Source organism: Melospiza melodia, chromosome 9 (assembly GCF_035770615.1).
Source record: "Melospiza melodia melodia isolate bMelMel2 chromosome 9, bMelMel2.pri, whole genome shotgun sequence".
Lineage (NCBI taxonomy): Eukaryota > Metazoa > Chordata > Aves > Passeriformes > Passerellidae > Melospiza > Melospiza melodia.
Genome location: NC_086202.1, coordinates 2,313,250 through 2,327,119, shown reverse-complemented (window position 1 = coordinate 2,327,119; position 13,870 = coordinate 2,313,250). Strand labels below are relative to the sequence as shown.

The 13,870-nt window shown below is 46.3% G+C and overlaps 1 protein-coding gene across 4 annotated transcripts in view; it reads left to right on the top strand.

The window, feature by feature from the left end:
* The first annotated feature begins 6,944 nt into the window (after positions 1 to 6,944).
* The window catches only part of PTPRE (protein tyrosine phosphatase receptor type E), a 94,123-nt gene continuing 87,197 nt past the window's right edge, over positions 6,945 to 13,870 (top strand). Inside the window, exon 1 of one of the 4 annotated variants that reach the window (XM_063162988.1) lies at positions 6,945 to 7,034. In XM_063162988.1, the coding sequence (XP_063019058.1) occupies positions 7,015 to 7,034 (20 nt within the window). In that variant the 5' untranslated portion in view covers positions 6,945 to 7,014. Of the gene's footprint in view, positions 7,035 to 7,397; positions 7,443 to 7,888; positions 7,924 to 8,027; positions 8,048 to 13,870 lie in introns of those variants that run through there. The other 3 variants (XM_063162992.1, XM_063162989.1, XM_063162994.1) reach the window with 3 other exon arrangements.

Genomic DNA, 13,870 nt, shown 5'->3' with positions numbered 1-13,870 from the left:
TCAACTCTGCCCCCACGGACCCTGACTCAGCCCTGACAGCAACCAAAGAGAAAAATCAGATTATTGGTTATGAACCAGGGGGGCAGCAGAGATCTGCAATCCTTTCTACATAAAATCACCCCTCGTTTTTAAATCGTGCTGATGTGAGCATTTCCCTTCTGTTTAAATCCATTTGCTTCAAGCCAAAAATACAAAAGGAAAGTTTTTAAATGCAAATTTTTTCATCTATTCTTTAACGTTGCAAATACATTCTTGCATGGGGAAAAAATATCTTATGGTGGTTTGCTCAGAGTTCCAGAAGGAGCAGAGATTGGGGAGGAATTGTTCTCCAAAGAACATCCTTTGGATAGTTTAATTTTTATTTTAGATAAATTGTAGATTATATAAAGGAAGTTTATTAGATTAAATATTAAGATGGGTTAAATATTAGGATTTATTTAGATTTATTTATTTATTTATTATTTAATATTTAATATATTTTTAAAATTAATCTATTATTATTTTAATTATTTTTTTTAGTTCATCTATTATATATTTTTATATATACTATATATACTACATATACTATATATTTATATATATTATATAAGTATTCTATTATTTATTGCTTATTATTTTTATTATTATTTCCTTTATGTTTATTTATTTTTATTTATTAGATTACATATTACGATTTATTAAAAATATAATTTTAATATTTAGGGGAAATTGAATATTTTTTAAAAGTGATTTAATAGATTGAAGGGAAGGGAAGGGAAGGGAAGGGAAGGGAAGGGAAGGGAAGGGAAGGGAAGGGAAGGGAAGGGAAGGGAAGGGAAGGGAAGGGAAGGGAAGGGAAGGGAAGGGAAGGGAAGGGAAGGGAAGGGAAGGGAAGGGAAGGGAAGGGAAGGGAAGGGAAGGGAAGGGAAGGGAAGGGAAGGGAAGGGAAGGAAAGGAAAGGAAAGGAAAGGAAAGGAAAGGAAAGGAAAGGAAAGGAAAGGAAAGGAAAGGAAAGGAAAGGAAAGGAAAGGAAAGGAAAGGAAAGGAAAGGAAAGGAAAGGAAAGGAAAGGAAAGGAAAGGAAAGGAAAGGAAAGGAAAGGTTGAAAAGCTTTATTTCTTGGAGTTTTTTTAACAAATCGGGTGTAATTACTAATAGATTTTTAAAATATGTTATTGGAATCAGGATGTAGGGTAGGATGAAGAAACCATGAAGTGCCAGCAGGGGAGATCCAAGGTTTGGCTCGCAGGTCAAAGCTCTGGGCTGTGCTCAGCAGCAGCCAGGGAAGCTCAAGGTGAAGCCACTGCAAATGATCCTCAGTGTGCTGCAGCTGCAGTGCTGCACTGCTGGTGGTTCAACAATGTTCTGTTGAAATCTTTCATTTAAAACCATCTAAAAATGTTCTATTGGAATCTTTCATTTAAAACCAGATTTCATTTAAAACCATTTAAAACGTTCTGTTGAGATATTTCATTACAAACTGGCTGCTGCAGGGTGGCTTGGCAGGAGGTGCTGCTGATATTTGGGATTTTCCATGGGCCCGACCTTCCTGGTGTGTCCCACGAGCCCTGAGATCCTCCTGCATTCCCATTTCCCATCTCTGGTCGCCCAGGAGCTCAGCTGCTTCAGCCCTCAGCTGCTTTTGGCTCCAAAAAGATTCCAGAAGCTTCCAGGATGTGCAGGTCAGCCCATGGACTCCACTCAAGATCCAGCCATGTGTTGCCAGTGTTGTCTCTCCCTCTTCTGGGATGGATAAATTGCAATTAAAGCAGATTATAGAATATAAATAATAAAATCCAGGTGTTTTCCTCTGGCACTTTGCAGCCAGCATTTAGATGGGAACAGGGATTTGTTTGTGCCTTTGGTCTGGCACAGGGAAATGGGATAAAGCATCGGGAATTTATTGAGAAACGTGAAGCTGCACTGATCTGCAAAATGATTGCAACAACTCCTTGGAAAAGTTTGGAACTTCTTGGAAGAGAGGGGTGTGAGCAGCCCTTTTATGGATCCCTGCCCCTGGGGTGGATTTGCACAATTCCATCTCCTGATTTCTTCTCTCCTGACTATTTTTTATTAATTTATTATTTTATTAATAGCCTTTTCTGACTAATTTTTTATTGTTTTATTAATAATCTTCTCTGACTAATTTTTTTTTCCACCGCACTTATGAAAGACAAAGCAAGCACATTTGAAATGTTGCTTGGATTTCTTGCCAGAAAATGCCCAGAATTTCTCAGCTGAGAGCTCCATGCTGGGATGGTTGTGGATATCTCAGCTCTGATGTTGAAGTGGGATCACAGCTGGAATATTGTCCCTCAGACAGGTGGAATGTTGTCACCAACCCTCAGAGCTCAATCCTCTCACCCCAGCAGGAACTGGGAAAAAAATGGGTGAAAAAAATAGCATTATTTCCAATTGGGAATTAAAAGAAATGGAAGATGCCAAAGGCAGCACACTGGAATCAGCACAAATGTGCAAAATCCTGGTTTAAAGTGATTATCGCTGCCTTGCATGTGAGTTGTGCCCACTCTGGATTTTTAGAAAAGGCCTGAAGTGCCAGGAAAAGAAGGAATGGCTCCACATCTCCAGGTTAGCTGGGATTTGGGGAGTGGGAACAGCCCTTGCTCACGTGGCAGGGACAGCCCTGAAATTGCCTTTTCCCAAAGATATTGGGGTAAGAAATGATCCAGCAGCAAGATTGGATGGGAATGAATCCTTCCATGGAAATGCTCCCCAACTCCTCCCATCCTGGCAGGGCAAGGAGAGCAGCAGCTCCCCGAGCATCTAAATCCTTGCTTGTCCTGTTTCTCTCCATTTCAAAACTGGAAAACCCTTGGTGACAATGTTTGCAGGCCATTATAGCAAAATAAAGAGTTTTAAAATGAAATCTTGAAATTATAGAGATATTTCCCTTTTTTTTTTTCACTCCAGAAGTCAGTGTCTGCATTTCCTCAAACAACAGAGCTCCACTAAAGCCTCTAAGACATCTCAGGGTGTCTTTTCTCCATACCCTGAAAGATGCCACAGCTTTAAAATGATGGTTTTTGCTGTTAAAATGTTTTAATTTATGCCTGAATAGAGAAATTGAGTGGCCAAGTGCAGTTTATTGAAGGGTGAGGGGCAAAAACCACTCCTGGCGTTTGAAGAAATGGCAAATTCAGCCTTTCCAATATTTTAATTTAAATAAAACGTGGCTTTGAAGCTGCTTCAAGGTGTGGAGTGTTTAGAACAACCCCTTGAGGAGGGGGTGGAGAGAAGAGCAGGCAGGGCAGGCTTTCCCCTATTGCAATTTCTGTAACAATTCTAAAGAGATGCAGGATTGAACACTTCAGTCTGTTCCTACAGACTCCTAATTTGGGATTCCAAATGGAAAAACCTTTGACAAACAGCCCTTTGAAGTCTTTAAATGAACTACTGCTGCAATATCACACAGCCTCATGCTTTCACCCAATTATTCCCACTTTGAAGAGTTTTCCTTGTGTTTCCAGGCTGGTTTTGCAGCATCAGAAATCCTGGGTCTGTGTCAGGTTTTTGCTGTCCTGCCTCTGATTTCCTGATCTTTTCAGGAATTTACACTTTTTCTTCCAGTACATCAGCAAAAAGACTGATCCACCCTGCTCTACCAAGGGCATCAGGCTGGAACACCCAAATATAATGTTGGTGGCCAAGTATTGCCTCTTTCCTATCATTTATTTTCTTGATTTTGCCCAATTATTCCTACTTTGAAGAGCTTTTCAGGCTGAGATGTGTTTGCAGCCACAGAAACCCTGGGTCTGTGTCAGTTTTTGCTGTTCTGCCTCTGATTTTCTGATTTCTGACACAGATATTCACAGATGTTCTGATTTTTTTTTTTTCTTCTGCCGGGTCTTTCTTTCCACCTCCCAATTGTCTGACATCCTTTGGAGCGCTTAAATGCTGCCTGCATGGGTGTGGGGCTTTGGAAAATAACACAGAGAATCATTAAGGTAGGGAAAATTTATTATTAATTAATTAATTAATGTTCTGTCTCTGATTTTCTGATTTTTTTTGGGGGGAATTTGAGACCTTGATGATATCTTTGAGGTCACTATTTGTAGGAGTACATAAATATAGCTTTTAAAATTATTTAAGTTTTATTCCTAAATAATGGAATTCATTAACATAGTGGAAATCAGCCAGGATTTGATTGAAGCTCTGAGGAAGAAAGGGAAATTTCTTACCTTGTATAAAATAATAAGAAACCTTATTTTTCTTCCACTACATCAGCAAGGAGACCAATTTACTGCCCTGCCACCAAGGTCAGCATGCTGGAATACCCAAAATAAAATGTTGGTGTTCAAATACTGCATTTTCCCTATCATTTATTCCCTGAGCTTGAAGGAGAGAGTACCAGAGTGCCTGGAACTGCTCTGGGTGAAGTTCCCAGCAATTCTGGTGGGATAAATCCCTTCCAAGGAAGGGATCAGGGGCTGGGAGCTGTGGGAGGCCCTGCAGCATCTCTGGAAAATTGGAAGCAAAGGTGAAAGTTCTGCCAAGGAGCTGCCACTGCTGAGAGGGGCTGGGTTTGTGATGGAAAGAGAGGAAAAGAGCCTGGGGTGGGAGCTGGAGGAAGGAAAGTCCCTGTGGGATATTGGATTATCCCAGAATTGGGATAAATGTGGGATTTTTGCACAGTATTCCAGCCTTCCACTTTCTTAAATTTATTTTTTGGTGCAGCTTCTGTCTTCCCTCTCTCAAGGTCATGAAATTGCTACTAAATGGCTGCAAATCTCAGAGCAGCCTCGCTTGGCATCCTCTCCCCTTCCTCAGCACAGAAATTCCCTGCAGACCTTGTCTGAAATTGGGTTTCAAGGCACTTCATCCCTCAGATCGCCACTCGCGGGTTTCAGTGTGGATTTCTGGCTGCAGCACCCTGGCTTGTTTTTCTGCAGCCAACAAAGAATCAGCCTCAGGCTGTTGGCTCCAGCTCCTGGATGTGTCCTGGAAACACAAATGGCACAAACCTGGCTTGGAGCATCCTGGATGGGCTGGGAGGATGCAGAGCTGGGGACTAACGAGGCTAAATTATCAATAAAATCATCAATTATGGACGGGACTGGGGAAGATTGGACGGTCTTTTTACAGCTTTATTCCACAATTGCACCGTTTATTTATATATTATTTAGATGTTCTTCTCTCCAGCAAATCCCTTCACGCCAAAAATGCATTAAAAACTTTATTGTACAACTTGGCTTCCCATTTCTGCCTCATGACTAATTAATTGTGGGACCACACAGCCTAATAGGATCTTTAATTCCTGCACTAACAGAAAATGTGGTCATTTTGTCTCCAACACATATAATAATTCTATTTATTTTATCTCCTGGCTATAAGCACTCATTTAAATTAATATCCAATTCCTTGCAAGTGGTTCTCAGTGAGAAAATCGCTGACTTGCAGCCATTTATCTGCAAAAATGTTCATTAAAATCCAGCTCCTCCCTGGTGCTGTGCCCTGCCACGTGTGCTCACGGGATTCCAGCTCCACTAAATTGCTGTTTCCTTGTCAACACGATGCCAAAGGGATGTAATTAGGCCCTGATGAAGTTTCCTGCAGAAGACACAAACATTCACAGATGTTCTGATTTTTGTTTTCTTCTGCTGGGTCTTTCTTTACATCTCCCACTTGTCTGACATCCTTTGGAGCACCTAAATGTTGGCTACGTGGGTGTGGGGGTTTGGAAAATAACACAGAGAATCATTAAGGTAGGGAAAGTTGATTAAAATTGCTTGGATCTCTCCTGGAGGAGGGATTTCTCCTGCTGGGATGCTCTTCTTGCTCTGGGACATCTTGTGGAAAACTTAAATATGATGTGCATTGATATGGGGGAGATTGAAAGTAAAATATAGAAACATTGAGGTGAGGAAAGAATTTTAGGTTTGCTTGGATCTCTCCTGGAGCAGGGATTTCTCCTGCTGGGATGCTCTTCTTGCTCTGGGACATCTTGTGGAAAACTTAATACAGTTTATATAATAGTATATATATAGTTTATATACAGTATAATATAGTGTGCATTGGTATGGGGGAGGTTGAAAGTAAAATATAGAAACATTAAGGTTGGGAAAGACTTTTTAAGTTTGCTTGGATCTTTCTTCTCCTGCTGGGATGCTCTCCTTGGTCTGAGACATCTTTTGGAAAACTTAATATAGTTTATACAATAGTATATATAATTTATATACAGTATAATATAGTGTGCATTGATATGGGAGAGGTTGAAATTAAAATTTGGAAACATTAAGGTTGGGAAAGACTTTTAGATCTCTCCTGGAGGAGGGGTTTCTCCTGGGATGCTCTTGCTCTGGGACATCTATAGGAGAACTTAAACACAGTGTGCATGGGCATTGGGGCTTGAAAGTAATCCAAAATTAATTGATTAATTTTAGGAAAGACTTTTAGGATCTCTCCTGGAGCAGGGATTTCTCCTGCTGGGATGCTCTTCTTTGTTTGGGACACCTTGTGGAAAACTTAATATAGTTTATATAATAGTATATGTAGTTATATATACAGTATAATATAGTGTGCATTGATATGGGGGAGGTTGAAAGTAAAATACAGAAACATAAATTTTAGGAAAGACTTTTAGGACCTCTCCTGGAGCAGGGATTTCTCCGGCTGGGATGCTCTTCTCGCTCTGGGACACCTTGTGGAAAACTCAAACGCGGTGTGCACGGCTATGGGGGTGTCTGAAAGTACCGCAGAGAATCGTCGGGCAGGACTTTTCAGATCCCTCCTGGAGCCGGGATTTCTCCTGCCGGGAGGCTCCCGTGGTTCTGGGAAAGGTGTGTGGCAGGGACCGGAGCCAAGACGTGCCTGGAGCTCCCGACTCCCGCAAATCCCCTCCTCCCTGCCTGCCCTACTTTCCCACCTGCCGCTGCCGTTCCGGGTGTCCCGTCCCGCTCGCTGTCCCTCGCAGGGGACACGGGCACCGCCAGCCCCAGGCGCAGCGACACATCCCGGGCGGGCTGGGCAGCGAGAGACGGAGCGTGCGGGGCATCCCGAGCGCGGGGGACGCCGCAGCATGGACGGGGACACGGGCAGGTGCGGCATCTCCGGGAGGAAGGAGCTCGGCAGGGAGCCGGGCGCTCGCGGCGCAGTCTGTGCGTGCGGCGGGGCTGCTGTGGGATGCGGTGGCGGTGACACGGCTGGGGTGGCGGTGTCGCTGTCACTGTCACTGTCGCCGTCGCTGTCGCCGACAGAGCCCCAAGGCCGCGTCCCGGCAGGGCCGCTCCCGCTGCAGTGCGCTCCGTGTCCGCCAGGCGGCGCGGCCCGGGCTGGGGCTGGGGCTCGGCCGGGCTGGGGCTCGGCAGCGGCGGCGGCGGCGGCAGCGGGAGGAGGCGGCGGCCAAAGGGAAATTTCCTGCCGGGAGCCGCCGCCCCGGCCCACAGCGCCTGCCCGGCCGGCCCGGCCGCGCCGCCAGCGGCCCGCGGAGCCGCCGCAGCCGCGCAGGTGAGCGAGGGGCGAGGGCGGAGGCAAGGAGCGAGGGAAGGAGGGAGCGGGGATGCCGCCGCACGCAGGTGCCGGCAGCGGCCGGGCGGCTCCGAGCCGGGCACGGACGGGGAGAGCGCGGAGCTGCCCGGGGCCGGCCCTGGGCACCGGCCCGGCCACATCCCGGCAGCGACATCCCGGCAGTGGCGGCAGCGCGGGCGGAGCGGCGGCCGCGGCTCCTCGGCGGGGCTGGGACCGAGCGGCGCCCGGAGATGCGGGACGTGCCAGCGCCAAGGGCACGGCCGGCTCCCCGCGCACCCCTGGGCATCCCTGGATACCCCTGGGCATCCTTGTCCCTGGGCATCCCTGGATATCACTTGGCATCCCTGGACATCCCCGCGCATCCCTAGGCATCCCTGAATATCCCTGGGTATCCTTGGACATCCCTGGGCGTCCCCGGACATCGCTGGCTATCCCTGCCGATGCCCGCGCATCCCCCCAGGTGTGCTCCCCGGGCCCTGCCCCGCTCCCGGGATGGGGCTGGCCCCTCAGCTGTGCCTTTAAAAGCGATTTTCTGCCCTCGCTTCCCACCCAGCCCCTCCTGAAGTGAGCGGGGCCGCGTTCAGGTGAGCGGGACTGGTGGTTGCGGACCAACTCTTGCGGTCTCCCACGGTCAAGGCTGGCGTTGTTTAAACTCTCTCTATTTCCATTTGTTCCATTTATCAGTTGGCTTTCACGTGGGTTTTCACTGTTTCCCATCACGGGATTTTATTTTTCTCTTTACTCGCGGCTTTGTGGAAAGGGTTACCGGGTATTTGCTGCGGGATGGAACTGTGTTTGCTGATTGTGTAAGGCTGTCTCCTGCGTTTCTCCCAATTTTTCAGGGAGGTTCCTCTCCATGTGGCTTATTTCCATATCGTGAAGTGATTTTCTGTGTGTTCAGCTGTGTAGCTGTCTGTGTCTGATTTGGATGGAGTAGACACTGCTGAGCTGAAAGAAAAGGCAGTGCTTATCGAGCTTTTCATTTCTGAGGGTTTTTTTTTTCCCCCTTAGATGTTATAATCCGTGGAAAGTAGAAATAAGGATGCAGAGAATTGAAAAAAAAAATTTAAAGTGAGTTACAGTTGTACCTTCTGTCCGTGCTGTGCTTGGGGCTTGTAAATAAATAAATAAATAAAATAAGTAACTTCTGATGGAAACTAATGACATTCAGCTGGAAGCTGGGCGTAGTTTAGAAGAGATTTAAATGTGGATAAAATGTGTTTCCCTCATGCTGGAGGGATGTTATCCCCCACCTGGAGATGCTGAGGGATAAATGAAGCTTAGAGTGGGAAATTTTAGGTGGTTTGGGGAGACCGGCTTGGTCTTGATCAGGTGGAATTTGGGCTTGGAGAGAAGCCTTAATGGGGGTAATGAGGTGTTTGTGGGGCAGTCTGTGGGGTTTGGGGGGTGGAGTGGGACCAGCAGGCTGAGGAGACAGTGCTGGTGTGGATGCAGAATCACCTGTGGGGTGATGGATCTGCCCAGCACAGCCAGTTCAGCTGAAAACATTTCATTTCTCAAGTGCCAGGACGAGCTGAAATGTGTGGAGAGAGCTCAGAAATGTGCGAGAAGAAGGGGAAGAAAAGAATGTGAGAAACAAAATGGTGTGGGCGTAGTGTTTGGTGTGTTTGCTGTGCTCCCAAAGAAAGGGATCACTGTGCTCCTGAAATGCAGGGATTCTCCCAGGCACTGAGCAAAACTGAATTCCCGCTTTGAAAGCTTTGCTGGCACCTTTAATAATCCCAGACTTCTTTCTGTACCTAAAGCAGGGTGCTGGGGCTGGTCGGGCTGCAGGAATTTCTCCTCAGGTGCTGCGTGGGGAATTTTAGCACATTTGGGTCCTGTGTGTTTGTATTTTGAATTTTTTCTTGCTTTCCACCTCAGATGTTTCTGGTTATTTATCTGTAACAAACTCAGTCGAGGTTTTTTATCTCTGAGTAACGACTGGCTTTTCATAAAGTTGTCTGGAATCCCTGAATTTTTAAAATCCTATTCTCCTTCCCTCATCCTCCATGGCATTCCCAGCTCCTGCCTGGTGTCAGGGGTGTGCTGTGTGGGCTGAAATCATGGGAAGCTGGAGAAGGATTGCTGGGGGACCCAGCAGGTTCAATATCTGTGTGAAACCCCCCTGTCCCACACAGGTGGGGCTGGGGCACAGCTGCTCCTTGCCTTGCCCAGAGTGGGCTCTGCACCTTCTCAGGAAGGTGGAAAGGATTTTGGAGTTTGTTGGGTTTACTGGAGCTGCTGGTGGCATGCCCAAAGCTGCAGAGCTCTGTTATTAACTGAGTTGGGTTTCTGGAGCTCTGTTATTAACGGGGCTGGTTTCAGAGTGTGATCCAGCAGGGCTCTGGCTGCTGACTGGGTGACCTTTCTCTCACTCATTTAAGAGGTTTTGTGAAGAAAAACGAGTGGACAGGGCTTGACAAACTGCCAGAAGTGTGAAACAGAGCTGGAGGGAGTCAGAGAGATCCTGCCCTGTCACAGATATCCTTGGTGCTTTCTGAGAGCCAGATCCACACGTTACACACAGAGAAGGGTTTGGCTTGGAAGGGATCTCAAATCCCACCCAGTGCCACCCCTGCCATGGCAGGGACACCTCCCACTGTCCCAGGGGCTCCAGCCTGGCCTTGGCACTGCCAGGGATCCAGGGGCAGCCAAACTGCTCTGGGCACCCTGTGCCACCCTCTCAGGGAACAATTCCTGCCCAATATCCCATCTAAATGTCCCCTCCTTCAGTTTAAAGCCTTTCCCCCTTGTCCTGTCACTCCTTATCAAAAGCCCCTCTCCAGCTCTTGTTATCAGCAAAGTGTTCATGTTCTTCATGCCTGGTGATGCCAGGAAAATTTGTTCAAGGTTTTGGAGCAGTGGGAAATCAAAAAGAGCAAGCATGGAATGCTGTGGAGGAGGAAAAGCAGGGAGATCCCAAGGAATAATGAATTGTTTGTCGTGCTGCTGGGAGCACACAGAGCCCTTGCTGGAGGAGTGGGAGCTTCTGCAGGAAAATGGTTCCATTCTAGGGAACCTGAGGGTTGTGCTGCTCCCTCCTGGGAATGATGTTGGCATTTTGTGAATGTGATGTTGTGTTTCAGTCTATGTTTCCAAAATATTCCTCAGCATGGATTTATGGCAGGGCTGGAGATCCCCTGTGTGGTGTCATCAGTGAATGGTGATGTTTTGGTGGAGAAAACTGCCTTTAAATGGGCTTTAAAGTGAATTATTCTGCATCTGGACATGCAATGAACGTTTCTCAGGAGGAGAGGCTGGAAACAGATGTTCTGGGTAGGAGCTGCAATTCCATCCTTATTGCAGGGGGGCTGCCAGGAAGGGACCACATTTCCTTTACAAACAGCACAATGGGGTGGGTTTGCTGAATCTGACTCCAGCGCTGGCACCTGCTCCTCATCCAGCACCCCTGAGGAGGCTGCAGGGCTTTTTTGGGGGGGAGGCTGCAGGTTTTTTTCAGGGAGGCTGCAGTTTTATTGGGGGAGGCTGCATTTTCCCCTGGGAGCCTTCAGGTCTTTTTGGGGGGAGGACACAGATTTTTTGGGGGGAGGGAGGCTGCAGTTTATTTTGGAGCGTGAGGCTGCAGATTTTTGGGGGAGGTTGCATTTTTCCTGGGGAGAGGCTGCAGGATTTTTTTAGGGGGAGGCTGAGGTTTTTTTGGGGGGAGGAGGCTGCAGTTTTTTTGAGGGAGGCTGCATTTTTCCCAGGGAGAGGCCACAGGTATTTTGGGGTGGTGGATGCAGATTTTTGCAGGAGGCTGCATTTTTCCCAGGGAGGCTGCAGGTTTTTTGGGGGGAGAGGCTGCAGGTTTTTGAAGGAGTCTGCGGTTTTTTGGGGGGAGAGGCTGCAGTTTTTGAAGGAGTCTGCAGTTTTTTAGGGGGGAGAGGCTGCAGGTTTTTTGGGGGAGGAGGCTGCAGTTTTTGAGGGAGTCTGCAGGGGTTTTTTTTGGGGAGGCTGCACTTTTCCAGCATCCCTGCAGGCTGGGCAGCAGCAGCAGAGCAGCAGAGCTGAGGGATGCTGTTTGCATGGCTGCAGTGAGCACCTCTCTGCTCCTTGCTGGGCATTTCATTATTGATCTCCTGCTGCAATATTAATGGCAGAAAATCCCTCTGTCAGCTGCAATCTCGTTCTGTGCCCAGCATGGGAAGTGCCGAGAATTGGCTCCATGAATTATGAAGGAGTTTGGAATTGTGTGGTCTTGGTGGAGCATTTATGGCTCCCCTGGATGTGCCTGTGGTGTTCTGGGCTCAGAGCTGGCTCAGGGAATGATTTGGGTGTTGCTTGAGCTGATCTGTGATGTGATGCAGCAGAATTTGGGCTGAATGAGGAGTGGATGCTCTGTGCAGGATTTCTGCATCTTTCTAAACTCTAACCTTGTGGTTTTTACTCATTGTGCCTTTCTGCACAGGGTTCCATCCTGGTGTTGTTTTTGTCCCGTCTGATCTGAACTGCACAATCCCAAATGCTCTAAGTGTTAATAGTAAAAAAAACCCTGCCTGTATTTATTCCAAACTTCTTGCTGAAATGTTGATATCTCTTCAGGTGTGTTGTACAAATACATTTAATACTTGTGTAAGCCAGAGCTGCAATGAGACACTGATAAGGCAGCGATTAGGAGGAGCTCAGCAGCAGCAGCATTCTGTTGAAGTGTTTGTACAGGATTTCATTTTGAGTTATTCAATATTGAGTTATATTATTTATTATTGAGTTATTTGAGTTATCATGGAGTGTATTTTTAAGGCATGTTCAGCAGACTTGCTGCATTAATAATAATAATAATAATAATATTATTATTATTATTATTATTATTATTATTATTATTATTATTATTATTATTATTATTAATAATAATAATAATAATAATTCCATCCCTGATATCCCTCTGCCTGCCCAAACCCTCTGTGTTTCCTGCAGAGGATGCCTCACCAGTGACATCCCCTGCCCCAAAAATGCCCTTTCCCCTTTGGCTGCTGGCACTGACTCAGTGCTGAAATGGCAAAGTCAGATCTGCTCACAGAGCTCTGCCTCTGTTCAAAGGTGTTTCCTGGCTGAGGGGAGGAATGAAACTGGGGAGAAATGTGCTGGATTGGTTTGTTGCTTGCAGTGGTGGTGGATTGTCACTGGGAAATGTACAACAACTCACTTCTGGGGTTTTCTATCACTTTTATCCCCTCTGTAAAAAGGAAAAAGTGCTCAGTCCTGAAAGCTTTTCTTAGCTGAAATTTCTTTTTTCTAATGTACAGCAAGAGTTTTTTTGGTAAGAATGAGAGGTCTGACAAAAACAAAACTGTAAAATCAGGCAGAAGTGAGATGAGACATAAACTAAAAAAAATATCTGAGCGATAGAAGTGACAATTGTGGGTTTCTGTCTTGGGAGGAGGCAGCTCTTTCCCACAGGGGTGTGAGGATGCCCCAGCAGCTGGAAGGAGCTGTGCGAAGGGCAGCTGTTCCTGCAGATGACACACAAACAGGGATGCAGCAGCAAGAATCAGGGAGAATGAGGACTTGGGAAGGCTTTGGTTTAGTAGGACAATGAATTTTAAAGAGAGCAAATAACAGATTTGCACGGGAAGAAGTGAAAAGTGTGTTACTCATGTCACTTCTAAGAGATCAAGACACAATAATCAGGGCAGCTGGAGGATAAACCTCCGACTTGGAGGTTTTGTTGCTGTGGAGAAAGTAATTTAGAATGGAATACCCAACTGCATCTCCATGGCAAGATCTTGCCCTTCTGAGCTCCATCAATTCCAGGTTTGCTGCTGATTGGGAGTTCCCTTAATTGCTGTGGGTTTGAGTTTTCTTCAAAACCCATCTCTTTCCCCTGGAGTAAATTCTGGAGCTGCTGTGGTTCATCCCAGAGCCCCCTGGAGACCTGCAGAGCAATTTTGGTTGAGCCAGACTGGGATGAACTGAGAACTCCATGGTTCCAAGCCCCCCTTTCCTGCACAGCAATGAGTGTGGGGGTTCAGTGCTGGTTAATTCATGTACTCACATTTTGTTGTGAGCTAGGATTAGGAGAAAGGCAAAGTAGGCTCAGAATTGTAAAAGATCGTAAAGAAAATATTATTAGCAATAATTAAAAGAAAGTAATACAAATTAGAACAAAACTTCCAGAACACTTTTCTTCCCCCCCACAACTTTTTTCTTTCTCGCTGACAATGTAAAGAAACAAAACTTAAAACTTTAGTCAGTTTATTACTTCTAGAATAGTCTTTCTTTAGTTTTCTGAGGGAGAGAAGTTCTTATTAATGTTATGGAGATGTCTCTATAAGAAAAACCAGTTCTCTCCTGGCTCTTATGAATAGCAGCCGCCCGGGGAAATTTGTAATCCTGAAATCTCTTATCTTCTGCAGGGCTGTGGGGTGAGGATGTGGGTTGGTTGTGAGGATTGGGTTGGAGTGCTT